Source organism: Heterocephalus glaber, unplaced genomic scaffold (assembly GCF_053883595.1).
Source record: "Heterocephalus glaber isolate CG9 unplaced genomic scaffold, H.glaber_assembly_v1.0 deba00001543, whole genome shotgun sequence".
Classification (NCBI taxonomy): Eukaryota; Metazoa; Chordata; class Mammalia; order Rodentia; family Bathyergidae; genus Heterocephalus; species Heterocephalus glaber.
The window spans coordinates 5298187-5317045 of NW_028258336.1; the positions used below are offsets into that span (position 1 = coordinate 5298187).

Below are 18859 nucleotides of genomic sequence, written 5' to 3' on the forward strand. Positions count from 1 at the left end.
AAAATGTTAGGCAAAATTAGAAGGTTTAAAAAGTAACCTAGAATTAGGCTAACACAGAGTAAAAAGTATGAAATAGTGAAACTGGGTCCCAGAATTTCCAAAAGTGAATTTAAATGGAAGAAGTTTTATGTACCAGGAGTGGTTGCAATTATTTTACATGTATTTTCTCATTTAGTTCACCAGTACTACAGACAGGAAAACTGAGGCTTAAGGGAGATAGTTAAATTGTCCACATGGCAGAGAACTGAACACATGGAGTCTGAACACATGAAGTCAGAATGAGCACCCTGCCCTTCAATACTAGATCATAAGGTAAAACCACTCTAGGTAAAAATCCTTTAGCTTCTTTCAAAGATGCCAAGAAAAAATATCTTCAGTTTGGGGATGAATAGAAGAATTTTAAATCACAACGGGTCTCATTCTGTAGCAAGGAAATTGTGTGAAAATAAGCAAATATGTTTGGATCCTTTCTGTTAAATCCACAATATAACTGTTTATAAATGTTACTAAACATGACCCCTACAAGGAGAGATTTTGGAACTAAAGAGTCATTGATAATTATAGGTCTTCAAACTTTGTTCCAAGAAATCTGTGGATTGCAATTTATATAGAATAGATAGAACAGCAGCACTCTGGCAAGGGTCTTTTTTGACAAGCACTGAAGAAAATAATCCAGACCAAAATTACAAGCTCTGTGAAGACCACCTTAGAACAGTGTTTCTCAAAATCTAGTCCCCAGATACCAATGTCAAAGGCACTTGGGGTACTTAGTGAAAATATACACAACTTTCACATCCCACAGTAATTACCTCCTAAAAAACAAATACATGTGATTCTTTTTCAGACTAAAATGAAGAATCGCAATTTATTTTGTGTGACTTTGTCATCTGTCTTTTCCACCTTTTTAAGTTCTGCAAAATTTAAGTTGCAGCAACATTTCAGTAATTATTAGTTTTTCTCTCTAACTCATGTATAAATTAGGATGACTTGGAAAAAGTACTAAACTCAAGATCTCTAATCTACTTTATCAAGATGTTTGAGAAACCTACTTTCAAAGGTAGAGTACATTGGCAAAAGAAAAATTTCCTGTCTTTTAGTTAAATATATATCTAAATGTTTCTAAATGCTGTATATTGCTTCAGACGTTAAATACTTCTACTGTATTTTAATATTTTTATGATTAAGATTATATTCTTCCAGGAATAAAAATTATTCTCCAAATACATTATTTCTTTTCAAATAAATTACTCTCTGATTTGTAGGTATGGGTCCTAAATTCTTGAATTCAACCAACCATAGATTAAAATGTTCAAAAAAAATACTACATCGATACTAAATATGTACAGACTTTTTTTCTCATCATCATTCCCCAAACAAGTATTTATACATCATTTACATGGTATAAGATATTATAAGTAATCTAGAGATTATTTAAGTTATACATAGGTTATATGCAAAGATTATACCATTTTATATAAAAAACTTGAGCAAGTACAGATTTTGGTATCTGTGGGGGTGTTCTAGAACTAATCTCTCACAGATACCAAGGAATAACTGTAATTTTCTAAAATCCTAATGTTATGGTTTATATCTGAGTGATAGGATCATGGAGGGGCTGACATTCATCAGTGGATTAGTCCACGGTTGAATGTTTAGCTAAATAGTTGGTAGGTAAAGCCTGGTGGGGAAGGTGGATCACTGAGGGCATGGCCCAGAAAGGTCTATTTTCATCCCTCCTCTCTTGTCTCTGCTTCCTGTTGCCATGCCCCACAGCCATGCTACCCTGTCTTGGAACCAGCCAATTATAGACTGAAACCTCTACAAACTGTAAATTAAAATAAATATTTTCTTCTTTAGGTTGTGGGTGTCAGGTATTGTGTCCCAGTGATGAAGAAAGTAACCAAGACACTTAACAATTAAAATATAATTTCATTTTGTATGCACATAACACACAACCCTGTTTTTTTCATATTGGCAATAAATCTTTCATACCCTGAAAATTTCTAATCCAAATAATAGAGGCCTTTCTTGGTTCAGTTTCCAAGTCCAAACCACATTAGTTAGTCAGCTCTGTGGATCATGCACTTAGTCCTCTTTGTACCCTCACATCTTAAGACAACACCTAAAATATACTAAATATTTAATATATGCTGTTTGGAATTCTGTAGTTAAGACATTTTCATTTGAAAATCGAAATCTTCAACATTTTGTTCTATTTGTGCCCAGAACCATTTTAACAAATTTAAATGGGCTATACAAATCTGTCACATAAAGAATCTTGGGAAACTTCCTAGAAGTGACAAAATAAAATAAACAGTGTACCTTTAGTTAAATACCTCACCTCACAAACACCATACAAAAATATGAGCAAGAAGGAAGGAAGGTAAGGAAAAAAGGAGGAAATGAAAGAAAATGTTTACACTGGTAGCAAGAATAGATTATTAATGTCAAAGTGAGTTAATGACAGTCAACCTAACAATATTTATTGAGTTATTATTAGACACAGGGCTGACTACACAAAGTGGGTAAAGAAACTTAGTTACTAATATTCCAGGGACTGTGTTAGGTATCAAATATGTCATTATTTTATTATGCACATTTCATTAATTCATCTAATCATATAAATTAATCATGATATTTAATCATATAACATTGATCATAACACTAAGAAACTATTATCTACTATTAATTATTGAAATGCTTCATGAACATTCCTGTCCAAATAAATGTTAGAGCCAGTTACATAGGTGACAGAAGTTTTACAAGACCTATTCTGATTTTCACTCAGTAACAAATACTAATATTGTGCTAACTATGCTCCAAGCACTATTTTATGTGATTTTTTAAAAAGTCTTACAGATAAGGGCAATTTCTCTGAAATAAGAGAAATTAAATAACTTATCAAAGTCACATATTAAGTTACAAAATAAGGATTTCCAACCAGTTAATCTGGCTTCAGATTTCATGTCCTTAGTAAGCTTCCACCGTTAACTCTTATACCAAAGAAATACAAAATATATCAAATTATATAATTTTTAGAGCCACATTCTTACATATTTTTTGTAAGTATGCGTTAAGGCATGATACTCCTATTCTTCCCTAAGCTTACCAAAAACAAACCTAAAACTGGGGCATAACGTATTTTTAAATTAACCAAAAGTAATCTTATGTAGGGAGAGGCAGACAGAGCAAAAAAGATCCCGCAGCTGTTTCTGCTTTTTGACACTCAAACCTGACCTCCTTCATTTGAAAACTATTGATATAAATCACATTTTTCTCTAAATACATTTTTTTAGATAGTTGGAAGCATACTTTCATGCAAAAAAAAAGGAAACTCAATTACTGTAATTGACATAGGTAAAATATGTATAAAAGGCTGAGTTGAATGTATAGAATTTTGTTTGCTTTTCTGAAAATTTAGATATGCAGCTCAGACAAACCAAAACCAGAGTAAATACAGAAGCCTCCATTATAAATGAGACTGTAAAATACATAGTTTTAAAAAAGGAAACAAGTATAACATTTGTAATATTTACTTCAATATAATTTTATATGTAAAATAGGATACATCAACCATGAAAGTTTCAAAGTTTAAATCACTTAATTCTTAAAAATTACATAAATATATATGCAAAAACAAAGGTATTTTGTTTTTGTTTGTTTTGTGATGCTAGGAATTAAATCCAGTGCCTTTCACATGCTAAGCAAATGCTCTATCACCTCCAGCCCTAAAACAAGTTTTAATAGACATATTTTGAAGATAAATGATGAAAAAAGAAGCAACTTGATTTGAGACATTTGAAGCCTTTAGGGTAATGGCATAAGAGGTTATCTTCTTGGGCAAAATTAAACTAAAATTTAGCAAAACCATTTCATTAGAAATTTTTAAAATCATATTGAAAGAATTTTCATGTTTCAAAGTTATGTTCAGGAAGGAGGAAAGGAAAAAAATCTGACAGTGGATTTAACATAAGAGTGTCAGTAAAATGTTGTTAAAATGTGAGTGAAATAACTTGTTCAAGCAGCAGGGGGAGCTGACGCATCACTCTTATTTTTCATTAATGGTAGGACGTGTATTCAGTTGCTGTGAGAACAATGAGAACATCATTTAATTTTAAAATTATAAATTATATAAACTTTTATCATTACATGGCCCTTAATATTTTAAGTAAAGGTTAAATGTAAAGAATTTGACAATTTAAATTTTGAAAGATTTTTAACACTTCGCATTTCTAAAGTAATAGTATTCCCTTAGCTAAGTCATTTAAAGTGACCATATTAAACTACTGCACCTGTAAACACCAAAGAGAAAAAAATTATGTTAACAAAAATGTCATTCAGATTCACATTATTAACTAAAGGTTTTAAGTGTTACAAATGTAAATGAATCAAAATTCTACTAGACGGCCTGGTTTTTCTACTTGTACTTTGAGAAGGTAAAGGGTGAAGATTTCTTTAATCAGCAGAGTGAATTTTTAAAAAAATACCCTCACTTAAGAACAGACAGCCGTCCTGCATCCACTGTTAACACCTTTCCAATTCTTTTTTCATACTATAATCACAATGATCTTTTTAAAAATCAAAAGTCGCATCACTTCTTTTTGGTGACTTCTCAGTTTTTAGGATACAGATCAAAGACTTTAATTTGATTAACAACATCATAAATGACTTAACTGACACTCAGCTTTTTAGCCTTACAGCTTACCAAACTCCTTGCTGATCTTTGAACTCCAATTACAGTAATTTCTTTAGTTCTGTAGATACGCCCCGCTTCCTGTATTGCCTTCACTTAGATCTCCACACAAGGTACTTCCTCAGAAAAGCCTTCCTCTTACAGCTATACAGAGTACCTTGTCTATATGCCTTTCCCTACACTTTTCCTTTTGCCATTCAAATAGATAAGAATTGAACACTTATATGACTGACCAATATCTATGTATATCATTTACCAATATCTAATAATTTTATTGGTCTGTATTATAAATATTGGAATGTAAATGTTAAATCACAAATTTAATGTTCTTATTAATTATAATTATAACTGATCTATAACTATGATATAGTGTAATTATAATTATTTAATAATATTAATATATTATCATTAAACTATAAATTCTTAAAACTTCACAAAGACAAATCACCTCTCTTCTGCTCTTTAAACTTCCAGTGTCTATAACACAACACTGGCTACCATTTCATAGACTGAGAAACCTAAACATCAGAAATTTATTTTCTTACTGTTCTAGACCAAGATCAGGATGCCAGCATATTTGGATTGTGGTGAAGGCTATATTTCTACCATGAAGACAGTCACCTTCTTGTGTCCTCACCTTGTCTTTCTCTTCATCTTTTTATAACACCACAGTTATACTGGATTACAGCCTCAACCTTATAATTCATTTAATATTAGTTACTTCAATTCTCTGTCTCCAGAGATAGTCACACTGTAGTGTCAACATAATACATTTGGGGGACATATAATTCAGTCCATAACATGTTATAATACTATAAGTAAATATGTGCTGACCCTAAAGAAATGGGAAGATGAAATGTTAAAAATGTAATAAGCAATAAAATATTTATTTCAATATTACAGGCATGGCATGAAAGATACTATTAGAATAATAAATCCTAAGTCAAAATGAGAAAATTATCTTTAAAAATGTGGAGGTATATAATACAATAATCACCTTAACATTCACTGATCATATTCATGCCACTCACTGTACTGGCAATGGTATTGTAAAGATGAAACAACTCATAGCCTGGTGATGGAAGTAAAAGAGTCATACCCAATAATTAGAGTCCTTTATAAAGTATTCCTAAGTTCTCAGTTTCAATGAACTTTGACCAATGATCTCTTTGATAAAATTAATGCACTTTTATAACTCTCATTTAGAGTCATTACATATAGTTCTATAGTTTACCACCTCTTCACAAAGACAAAAGGCATCTTTCACACATCATCTTTTAGAACAATGAAGTACACAACTGCCCTCTGAGGACAGTTGCTGGACTTTTAGATCTGACAACACCCAGTACTAGTAACCAATCCTTTTTCCTGGAACATATTCATTGCTTTGTAATTTGCAGTGTTATATTTCATTGCTTTTTTTCCCCTTTGCAATCTTCTCTTTTTCTGTTGTTGTGCCCAGATCGCGATGTCCCAAAGACCACCAGGAGACCGTTTCCGATGTAAGCACACGAGGGTCGTTTATTCAAGCTTAAGCAGGGACTCTCAATTGTCACCGACGCAGCGGATCGAGATTGAGAGCCCCGAGCCTCGAGACTAGCAGGGTTTTTATTGAATATACATCAAGCTTTGGTTGTTAGTAGCCAGGTGATTGGTTAATGCTAAATACATATGAAGTGTAGGGTTTTGATTGGTTAGGCTCGGGGGGGTTAAGGGGGTTACGTATAGATTTTTGCAAGGGAGAAGGGGGCAAAGGTTAGGGGCCGACTGTCATAAGCTGATGGTTAGCAGGTCCACTGACTAATGGTCACATCTATCTTTTGTGGGCAGTTAGCCATTAACTGTTTACCTTATAGGTAGTGTGTCCGGAATGTCCTTCTTGAGTACACAGATGGCTGGGTAATAAACTTAGGAATTTTGAGTGGATAAGCACAAGTTTGAGAGAACAAAGGAGACAGCTCCAAAATGGAGTCACTCTGAGAGAACAAAGGAGACAGCTCCAAAATGGAGTCACTCTGGCTCCACATTCCCCCCTTCTCAGGGTGCTGTAGAGGGCCAATCATGGGCCTCTGGGGGTTAATTCTGTCAAATCAATAGGTATTGGCTGGTATTGGGACCTGAGTACCATTAACTGAACAGCGTTAATTCGCTTTTTAATGAACGAAACTAGTCTATTAAGTATGCAAGGTCCAAAGGTTAATAGTAGCAACACGATAAGCAAGGGGCCTAACAGGGTAGAAATTAGGGTAGTGAGCCAAGGGGAAGAATTAAACCAAGATTCGAACCAGGTTTGAGATTGTTCTCTTTCTTGTTTACGTTTGGCGATGCCTTTTCTAACTTTAGCCATGGATTCTTTGACTACTCCTGAATGATCTATATAGAAACAGCATTCTTCACCTAGTGCAACACAGAGTCCTCCTTGTTGAAGGAAAATTAAGTCCAGCCCCCTTCGGTTTTGGAGGACTACCTCTGCTAGTGAAGTTAAAGACTCTTGGAGGTGGGAGATGGAGCTTTCTAGCCTTTCAATATCTATATCTATGGCTGTCCTTAAGTCATTATAATATTTATTGTGTATTAGTAGCGATGAAACTCCCGTTCTTGTCCCAGCTAGTCCTAATCCTAAGAGAACGGTCAAAGTAATGGCCGTTACAGGTTCTCGCTTAACTCTGACCTGGGTTTCAGCCAGGCGGCTGGGGATGTCTTTTTCTGAGTGATATAACAACCGGGGGACTAATTGTACAAGTACACAGAAATCTCTTGTTTGTTTTAACACTAGCCCATGTACACAAGGGGTAAGTCCAGAGGAACAGGCCCACCATCCATCATAAGGGGGAATGAGATATTTAGGCCTAGGTCTAAGGACGGTTTTGTTACAAAGGTGTTGGTGGGAGGCCGGGACACTGCCGACACAAGTTCCTTGTCCAGTTACTGATTGTAGGGTCAGCCTAGCTGTCCCTTTTTGTTGTCATCTACATTGAGTCGGGCTGTCTGACTTAGTGAAATTGTCTAGATAAGCTACTGCTTCATAGTATGGGGGCTTAGTATCATAACATAGCCAGCAGGACTGAGTGAGGTCTGGCCTAGATGCATTTAGGGCTTTAAAGGTGTGAACCATCAGTTCCCAAAGGGGGTCCTGGTCCCGGTTATGATCGACTTTATCAATCTGGGTGATCATTTGAATCAAGGGCGGGGATGTGGGAGCGGAGGTTAAGTCTGATGGCCGTACGGAGGCGTTTGGTTTTGGTGACATAGGCGAGCTTTTTGGGGGAGGGGGCTTAATAGGTCTGAAAGGGGCTATTGGAGCTAGCGCCAAGTTTGGCCCTATCAATTGGGGAGACCCTATGGTGAGCGGCTCTGCCTTCAGTTTTATAGTGAATAACAACCCGGTATCATAACCATCTTGATATAGACGGAGTCCCCAAGTCTGGCCTGTTTCCCATTTAGTGTACCTTTTACCTGAATCCGTGAATGAAAGTCTGACCAGGTTACAGAGGAACCCGGTACAGGGGCCACTAAGAACTAAGAAATTACCACCCTTTTGATTTGTCTGCAGGCCAGGGGGCCCAGGGACTCTTTTTAAAGAAATAAAATCGTCCTTGACAGGCAGGGCCCAGGAGACGGTGCCCGTGGACTCACATCCCCATTTGGCACAATAGAACTGGTCAGGTCCCCCGCACTTGTTTATCTGAGACTGTGTGCGCCTTTTTCCCGGACAAACATAAAAGGGGGTGCTTTGTAGGATGTTTCTATCAAGAGAATGGCTACACCCAGGGTCAAGTCTAGGAGGGGCCATAGGTACTGGAGCCATGGGCAGGGATGTTCTATTGGTATTACATTGGCCTATGCCTTTTTTACATATTGGCTCTCCTCTAGGCCCGATTTTCCAGTTTCCAGTGTTCTAAGTCCCTGTGGCGAGCGAACACAGGTCAAAGTCTAGGTCTGGCCACCAGGTAAGTGGTGGAGCCACTTCAGATGAACTATTAACAATGTTGCCCGTAGACGTACTAATGATCATCCAGGTTAAATTTAAGGGAGCATATGGGTTTTGTCTTCCTAGTGTCGGTGTCAAAAGTACAGTTACCATAATCACGATCGTCGACGACGTAGCTTGAATTTGAGGGGACTGTCTTGGTCTCTGGACACCTGCCATGATGGAACGAAGTCTTCTAGGACAGTGTGAGGATCTGCAGGGCGAACGTGGGTGTAGTGTACCCACGAAGCAATCCCGTCGACCTTGAGAGCAGTGGGCGTGGTCAGGACTGTGACGTAGGGTCCTTTCCAACGGGGCTCAAGGTCTTTCTGCCGGTGTCTCCGAACGAAGACCCAGTCTCCAGGTCGGTAGCGATGGGGCTCAGGAGGTGGTCCGGTCTGGTATAAGGCTTTTAACTTAGGCCAGATGTCTTCGTGTACACTTTGGAGGCTTTTTAAAGAAAGTAACAACTTTTGGTCATCAAATTCAACAAGTACATTTGAGTGAAGGTTGGGGATAATGGGAGGGGGAATTCCAAACATGATTTCAAAGGGGGTCAACCCCATTTTATAGGGTGAATTGCGCACCCTATAAAGGGCGAAGGGAAGGAGAGTCACCCAGTCACCGCCAGTCTCTAAGGTTAATTTAGTTAAGGTCTCTTTTAAGGTTCTATTCATCCTTTCTACCTGTCCTGAGCTTTGGGGTCTGTATGCACAATGTAATTTCCAATCTGTCCCCAACACCTGTGCTAGGGTTTGACTCACCTTGGAAATGAAGGCGGGTCCATTATCTGATCCTAGCATTACTGGAAAACCGTACCTTGGCAGGATGTCTTTTAGCAGCTTTTTAGTCACACTCTGCGCTGTCTCATGTTTGGTAGGAAACGCTTCTATCCATCCTGAAAAAGTATCTACGAAAACTAACAAGTATTTATAACCGTACTTTCCAGGTTTTACCTCGGTGAAGTCCAATTTCCAATAGGCTCCAGGTCGGTTTCCCCTCAGCCTATTTCCTGGGTTGGCCCTATTGTGGGTGGCATTTGTCAATTGACAGGCTTTGCAGGTAGCAACAATATGTTCAATTGTAGAATTAGCATCACGGATCTTAATTTCAGCATGTCTCAGGAGATCTTGCATTTTCCGAGTGCCCATGTGGGTGGTCCGGTGTATCTTGGAGAGAACTTGTTCTCCCAGTGTCTTAGGCAGGATGACTTTACAATCAGAAGATTTCCACCACCCGTTGAGGCACTGGGGCGTAGGTAATTGTTTTATCCAATTTAAGTCTTTTTCAGTGTACTGGGGCTTTTCTGGGAGGGCTGCACTTCCCGGATCGGGCAGCTGAGTGGCCAGTGTCAGATCAACCTTTAAAGCTATTTTTCGGGCCGTCTGGTCAGCTAGATTATTTCCTCTGGCAATTGGAGTGTCGCCCTTCTGGTGTCCTGGGCAATGGATAATGGCTAATTTTTTCGGTAGCCAGAGGGCTGTTAAGAGGGCAAGGATCTCTTTTTTGTTTTTAATAGTCTTTCCTTCAGCTGTCAAGAGTCCCCTTTCTTTGTAGATGGCCCCATGGACGTGCGCAGTGGCAAAGGCATACCGGCTATCTGTGTATACATTTAACTTTAGGCCCCGTCCTAAAGTTAATGCCTTGGTCAGGGCTATGAGCTCTGCCCGTTGTGCTGAGGTCCCGGTGGGCAATGGTTCTGCCCAAATGACCTCAGTTTCTGTCACCACAGCTGCCCCAGCATACCTGTGGCCCTCACGAACAAAGCTGCTCCCATCAGTGTACCAGGTGTTGTCTGCGTCTGGCCATGGTTGGTCACTCAGATCTGCTCGAATTCCGTGTACCTGGGCCAGGATGTCTGTGCAGTCGTGAAGCGGAGCCTCTAAGTTCGGGTCTGGCAACAGTGTGGCTGGGTTTAAAGCAGCCGGGGCCTGAAAGACAACTCGGGTTGGATTTAGGAGTAAGCTCTGGTAGTGGGTCAGGCGAGCATTACTGAGCCATCGATCCGGAGGCTGTTTTAGGACTCCCTCAATGGCGTGAGGGGTGGTCACGTACAGTTCTTGGCCTAATGTCAACTTGTCAGCGTCTTTGACCATTAGAGCTACTGCTGCAATCATTCTTAGGCACGGGGGCCATCCTGACGCAACTGGATCAAGTCTTTTTGATAAGTACGCCACTGGGCGGCGCCATGGCCCTAGATACTGGATCAGGACGCCCTTAGCGACTCCTTTGTTTTCATCAATGTAAAGGTGGAATGGCTTAGTAATATCAGGCAAGCCCAAGGCTGGTGCCGTCAGCAAGGCTGTTTTAATTTGATCGAAAGATTTTTGTAGCTTTTCTGTCCATTGAAAAGCCTGACTGTCTCTAGTTACCTCGTAGAGGGGCTTTGCGAGCTCTGCGAACCCTGGTATCCATAGGCGGCAGAAGCCCGCCGATCCCAAGAATTCTCTGACTTTTCGAGGGGAATCTGGTGTGGGTATCTTAAGAACTGTCTCTTTCCTAGCATCCGACAGCCATCTCTGCCCTTCTCTAAGCACGTACCCCAGGTAGCTTACCTCGGGTTTGTAGATCTGGGCCTTTTTAGCGGACACCCGATACCCCAGCTCTCCTATGACCATCAAGAGTCTCTTGGTTCCATTTAAGCAGTCTTCCTGTGTCTCAGCTGCCACAAGAAGGTCATCTACATATTGTAACAGAGTTAGTTGGGGGTTCTGGAGGCGAAACTCACCCAGGTCTTCATGTAGGGCCTCGTCGAAGATGGTGGGAGAGTTTTTGAATCCTTGAGGTAATCGGGTCCACGTCAGCTGTCCGTTGATGCCTTGCTCTGGATCACTCCATTCAAACGCAAAGATGTTTTGGCTTTTAGGTGCCAGTGGAAGGCTAAAAAAAGCATCTTTGAGATCTAAGACTGTGTACCAGCGATGGCTCGGGGGAAGAGAACTCAATAGGGTGTATGGATTAGGCACTGTGGGGTGAATGTCCATAACCCTCTTGTTTACCTCCCGGAGGTCCTGCACTGGCCGATAGTCATTAGAATGAGGTTTTCGTACTGGCAACAAGGGGGTGTTCCAGGCCGATTGGCAAGGTCTGAGAATCCCCTGAGCAAGTAACCTCCTGATATGTGGAGTTATTCCTTTCTGGGCCTCCAGGGGCATAGGATATTGGCGAACTCGTACCGGATCTGCTCCAGGTTTTATTTCTATAAACACCGGTGCCCTGTGTATAGCTAGCCCCATGCCTCCAGTTTCCGCCCATGCTTGTGGGAACATGGAGAGCCATTGTTCCATATCAGGATCAGGAGGGGCCCTCTTTTGATGTAGTAGATATTCATCTTCCAGGTTTATGGTTAGTACCTGAATGGGCCTTCCCTCTTGATTAAGGACTTTTGTGCCCCCGGGTTGGAAATGAATTTGAGCCCCTAATTTAGTAAGTAAGTCTCTTCCCAATAAGGGGTAGGGGCAGTCTGGTATAACCATAAATGAGTGGGTTACTTGGCCCACTCCCAAGTCTACTGTTCTTTGGGTTGTCCATGAATACTTTTTCATGCCTGTAGCTCCTTGAACCCAGGAGGTTTTATCAGAAATATGGCCACACGGTTTGAGTAGGACTGAATGTTGAGCCCCTGTATCCACCAGGAACTCAATAGGTCTCCCCTCCACTTTTAGGGTTACCCTGGGCTCGGGGAGGGGTGCCGAACCCCGTCCCCCCTAATCATTTAATTCATCCGCAGCCAGAATAGGGGTCTTGGGGCGTCCTTCTCGCTGTTTCTTTTTAGGACAGTCCCTGGCCCAGTGTCCGTATTCTTTGCAATAAGCACATTGATTTTTCCCCAACTGGGGGCGCTCTCTGCGTCTCTCTTTGTTTTTTCCTTCCATCACAATCTTTTTTAGTCTACGTTCACATTCTTTCTGCTCTCCCGCAGTGGTAGCCAGAAGGATCCGAGCTAAGTTTCGGGTCTGGCGGTCATCAGCTTTTTCTCGTTTCTCCTCTGCGGTTTCTCTATTGTTATACACTTTCTCTGCCACTGCCACTAAGTCCTGAATACTCTTTTCTCCTAACCTATCTACTTTCTGTAACTTTCTCTTAATGTCTGGTGCCGCCTGGTTGACAAAATGTATTATTACAGCTGCCTTTGTCTCAACTGCTTCTGGGTCCATAGGAGTGTACCTACGAAAAGCTTCCTGAATTCTTTCTAGGAAAGCAGCAGGGCTTTCATCTAACTTTTGTTGTACATCCCCTACCTTAGCCAAATTTGTAGGCTTCCTCGCCGCTGCTCTGAGACCTCTTAATAAAGTCTGGCGATAGACTCGAAGTCTCTCCTTACCTTCTGCCGTATTGAAGTCCCAGTTAGGTCGGGACAGAGGAAAAGAAGTGTTGATGGTGTCTGCATTGGTGGTGGGCTGACCACTGTCACCAGGAACCAATTTTCTGGCCTCATTCTGGATTCTCTCTCGTTCCTCAGTGGTGAACAGAACCTGCAGAAGCTGTTGACAGTCATCCCAAGTGGGCTGATGGGTAAACAAAACAGTTTCTAACAGGTTAATCAAATCTCTAGGGTTATCAGAGAAATTGGCATGTTGTCGGCGCCAATTATAAAGATCACTGGTAGCAAAGGGCCAGTAATGATGAGGCTGGTTTCCATGTTCATCAGGGGGCCCTATTGCTCGCAGCGGGCAGACAGTTGAATCTGCCGGTCCTGCCGGCGAGGCGGCGCGCCGGTGACGAGTATTTTGGGCGGGACCATTACGGTTGTCGGCGGCGCCCGGGGCGGGTTCCCCAGCCCCGGCTGGGACTGGGTCACCTCCTCCAGCCTGCTGTGGCGGAAGAGAGGGGAGAGAGTAAGGGGGAGGAAATATAAGATCTTCCTCGGTCCCTCCCTGGAGGACAGGGTAAAGTGGCGCGGTTGGCTTGGTTTCGGGTTGTTTTTCATCCGCGCGCTTTTTAGGAGCCTTTTCTTTGGCCGTCAGGATTAACTCCGGTTGCTGCTGCTGTGAAGGCAAAAAGAGCTTAACCCATGGGGGCGGGTTAGAAACCAGAAATTCCCAAACGGCTATGTAGGGTATCTGATCGGGGGGGAGGATGGCTTTACGAACTCTGCGAATTATCTGCAAATCAAAAGTTCCCTCGGGGGGCCATCCTACCCCGAGGGAGGGCCACTCTGAGCCACAGAGGGTGATGAACTTAGTCTTCTTAATTTTTAAACTTAAGTTATGAGCGCTCTCCCTAACTTCTTTGAAATGGTCTGTTACAAGGGAAAGAGGGGTAGTCACAGTCTGTCCCATCGTCTCGGTCCAAGTCAGCACAAACAGACACACAAACGCAACAGAGAAGCACAAGGTGAGACAAAACCGTCCTCCGCGCGATCGGAGGCAATGCAAATGGGACGACGGCCTCCTGCCGTGCCGCGGGAGCGACCCGCACCGTCCCTCCAGGAGTCTCACTGACCCGTACTCTTGGGGCACTCCGTCCCCACCAGTGGAATCCGGAACGTCTTCCAGGATTCCGGGTCGGCGGCCCTTGCAGCGCGTCCGCCTAGACCGTCTGCCGACCTTCCCAGAAAATAGGCCCAGACTTTACAAGCACAAAGAAAACACTCACCAGCCGGCGTTGACCCTCCGGTACGGGAGTCCTGAAGGTCTTGGGATCCCGGACGAGCCCCCAAATGTTGTGCCCAGATCGCGATGTCCCAAAGACCACCAGGAGACCGTTTCCGATGTAAGCACACGAGGGTCGTTTATTCAAGCTTAAGCAGGGACTCTCAATTGTCACCGACGCAGCGGATCGAGATTGAGAGCCCCGAGCCTCGAGACTAGCAGGGTTTTTATTGAATATACATCAAGCTTTGGTTGTTAGTAGCCAGGTGATTGGTTAATGCTAAATACATATGAAGTGTAGGGTTTTGATTGGTTAGGCTCGGGGGGGTTAAGGGGGTTACGTATAGATTTTTGCAAGGGAGAAGGGGGCAAAGGTTAGGGGCCGACTGTCATAAGCTGATGGTTAGCAGGTCCACTGACTAATGGTCACATCTATCTTTTGTGGGCAGTTAGCCATTAACTGTTTACCTTATAGGTAGTGTGTCCGGAATGTCCTTCTTGAGTACACAGATGGCTGGGTAATAAACTTAGGAATTTTGAGTGGATAAGCACAAGTTTGAGAGAACAAAGGAGACAGCTCCAAAATGGAGTCACTCTGAGAGAACAAAGGAGACAGCTCCAAAATGGAGTCACTCTGGCTCCACACTGTCTATCCTATATATGTTTGTAGGCCCTTTTCCTTCACTCCATTCACACACTGCATGGTGATCTCATCTACTTTCACAGTGTCACTCACTACTTACATGCTTTTGACTCCCAAATTTACATGTTTAGTTCAGATTTCTGTTGTTCAGATTCTTCTGAATAACATATACATAGAATCAACATCCTACTTAAATATTTGAATGTTTATAGGCCATATAAACTTGACATATTCAAGCTGTAACAAAACTAAGATTGCACAAATGGAGATAATTTGTTATTTTATGTTGACATTTTTTAGGAGTTACATTATTATTTTGCTTTTCATTCTTCCTCACATTTCATGAAGATCAGCCCTGAAAGGAGAGTAGAAGTCCTCTTTTCTCTTTGAAGACATTCTAGATTATCTCAAAATCTTATTCTAAATTCACTGTCTCATTCTTTGTTTTGTGCCAGTAACTGGAAAACTAAAGCTCAAATATCCCAGATTCCTTTACATCTCAATTTCTGTATGTGCTGTAGCTTTCATAGAGCTGAAAAAAACTCAATTTACAGAAGCAGAAGCGATGACTGTATATGTGCTATTTCTTATAGCAAGAAAGTATATGTGTATGCAATTATATGATATGACATGTTATATGATACAAACACATATATTTATATATAACATCTAAATACAAACATACATATAAATATACACATCATATATATATATATATATATATATATATATATATATATATATATATACACCTACCTACCTATAAATACACACATAAAAAGAAACCCTCTTCTGGGAAGCCTACCATGACTACCCCAGATAGAAGTTTGTATTCCTGTTACACTACTCATCAAATCAGGCTATCCTCACTGGTTTGTCTATTTTCACTTAAGTTTTACGCTCCCAGAGGGGGCTGTTTTTATTCTGTATTGCTCGAATCCGCTATCTCAATACATCCTACAGAAATGCTTGAATTGTTCTTGCACATTAAGTACTTAATGAGTAAATGAGTGATATTATCAGATCTGTTAGACTAGCAAAGTAATCTAAAGATGGATGAGATAAAAATTAAAACAGTAAAAAAATTGAGTGTGTCTATTAACCACTTATTAGTCCAATTATTTAAACACAGGATGACCAAAAATTGCATAATTTTTTCATTAATTTTTATAAGATAGGAAATACAGAAATGACAATTTTATCAAATTTATTCAATAATTTTTCTGTGTATGGGATATCTTAAAATATTCAATACACAAAACAGCGGTACAACCTGGACAGTAGTATCTAGTGTCCTTCTGAATTATTTTTTGCAATTATTGTCTTTCTTTGAACAGCATGCTTTACACTGTCATGTTGACCTTTTCTTTTTTCTTATAGTATAATTTCAATAAAATGTCTACTCACTAAACATAATGGTGAAGGCATCGATGATACATGTCCTGGATGGCATTGCACTATCCCATATTTTTCAATTAATTGATCTATAAGACCTAATCTAAATTGTAAATAACTTTTTGAACATCTTTGTTTTGAATAAATATCAAACAAGTTCCATAATGTTCAGTCCAGAAGGTGCATAAATATTTTACTTTTATTTTTAAAACTTTATTTTAATGTAATACAAGAAGATATAAATAAAGGAAATATTTTTAAAAACATGAAAAAAATTTCATAACAAAATAATTACATAATAACAATGGTAAATACACTGTGTATCGTGATCTTAAAAATACTTTCAATTGCTATCTCTCAACTCATCTCCTAACAAAATTATACCTTTTTTCCTTTTTGCATAAAACATTTCAATTAGTAACAAACTATCTGGACACTCAGTGTTATTTTGAACAAGTTCTTCCTATTTCACAATATGTATTATACACTTTGGTCCTTCTTTACACTTTCAGTTTCTCACACCAGAGAAACAATGCAATATTTACATATGTGAGTTAGATTTATTTCACTTAAGAGTATGGTCTCAAGATATATCTAGGGCTGGAGATTTAGCTCAGTTGTTCTGCTGCCTGCCTAGCAAGCGCAAGGTCCTGAGTTCGATCCCTGATATCAAAAAACAAAACTTGCATCAAGATGCATCTATTTATCTAGAAATGTCTCAAGCCTATCTTTCTTTACTGCTGAGTAGTACTCCATTCTAAAACAACATCATCAACAACAACAAACTACATCTTTGTGATCCATTCTTCAGTCGCTGGGCATTTGGGTTGTTTCCAAAATTTAGTGATTACAAACTGTGCTGCTATAAACGTGGGTGCACATATATCACTGTGGTATGATGTTGAACATTTTTTCATATATTTATTTGCTGTTTGTACTTCTTCATCTGAGAAGTGTGTATTCATCTCAGATGCTAATTTTTGGATTGGGTTTTTTAATTTGGGTGGTTTGATTTTTTTCAATTCTTTATAAGTTCTAAATATTAGTACTTTGGGTGGTCTGACTTTTTTCAATTCTTTGTACATTCTAGATATTAGTCAATATACTGTACTGTAATTTTCATTGTAAAGATCCCTTAGTTCCTTTGTTAGATTGATTCCTATGTATTTTTTTGATGCTTTTGTGAAAGGTGTTGCTTCCCTCATTTCTTTCACAGTGAGTTTATTTGTGTACATGAAGGCTATTAATTTTTGAATGTTTACTTTGTATTCAGCTATGCTACTAAATTTGGTTATTAACTCTACAACATTTTTGGTGGAGCTTTTGAGTCTTCTATATAGAGAATCATGTCATCTGCAAATAATGATAATTTAACTTTTTCCTTTCCTATCTTTATTCCTTTTATTTCTTTCTTACTTTAATTGCTTTGGATGTTTCCAGAACTATGTGGAATAGGAGTGGTGATAGTGGACATCCTTGTCTTGTTTCTGATTTTAGAATGAAAGTTTTCAGTTTTTGACCATTTAGTATTATGTGGGCTGTTGGTTTGTCATAGATGGCTTTTATCAAATTGATGTAAATATCATCTATTCCAATTTTCTGTAGAGATTTTATCATAAATTGTGCTGGACTTTGTTGAATGTTTTTTCTGTATCTAATGAGATAATCATGTGAATTTGTCTGATTTGGTGTATTGTATTTATTGAGTTGCATATGCTGAAACATCTGTGCATCCCTGGGATGAATCCTACTTGATCATAGTATATAACTTTATGATTTGTTGCTTCTGTTTGCCAGTTCTTATTGAGAATTTTTGTGTCTATGTTCATTAGGGAGATTGGTCTGTAGTTGTCTTTTTTGATTGGATCCTTCTCTGGTTTTGTTATCAGGGTAATACTTGCTTCTGGGAATGATTTGGGGAATACTGCTTCCCTTTCTATTTCGTTAGAGAATTTGAAAAGAACTGGCTTTAGATTTCTAAATTTGTTGTAGAATTCAGCAGTAAAACCATCAGGACCTGGGCTTTTTTTTCTTGGTAAGTTTTTAATTACATTTTCAATTTCATTCACTGATATTAGGTTATTTAGAATTTTAATACAGTAGACACTTGAGCTACAAATGCCACAACATATGAACACCTTGGGTTATGATCAGAATTTTGACTTTAACTTACAACCAAAGTTTTGAGTTATGACATGAATTCTGGCCCTTGGTGCTTCCAGATGTTCTCAGACACAGATTTAACCATTCAAGAGTTCTGGAAGGAACATTACCACATCCTTTCCTTTTAGGGTTGAGAAATCCTGGACCAATGTCTGTCTAAGGATACTGAGATCTGCCTGTACAAAGAAGAGACACATTAAAGACTGTATATAGGAGCCTGAGCCTTGAATTGACCAACTGGTTACAACTACCCCTTATTAATAAATTGAGTTCATAAGTCAAGGGTGCACTGTATCTTTTTTTTCTTTTCATTAATTTTATTGGTACATTTTAGGTATACAATATGATGACATTCATCATTGGGAATTTATACATTTACATGATATCTTAGTTCTTATTTT

General features: G+C 39.5%; 2 protein-coding genes across 11 annotated transcripts in view; both read right to left on the reverse strand.

The window, feature by feature from the left end:
* The window catches only part of Rnf180 (ring finger protein 180), a 198874-nt gene that overhangs the window by 123339 nt on the left and 56676 nt on the right, over positions 1–18859 (reverse strand). The gene's annotated exons all lie outside the window — the stretch shown is intronic.
* Positions 6188–15493, reverse strand: LOC147824436 (uncharacterized). The gene is given in 1 exon segment (XM_087189561.1): positions 6188–15493. A coding segment is annotated over 1 exon segment (5166 nt). The 5' UTR covers positions 13946–15493; the 3' UTR covers positions 6188–8779.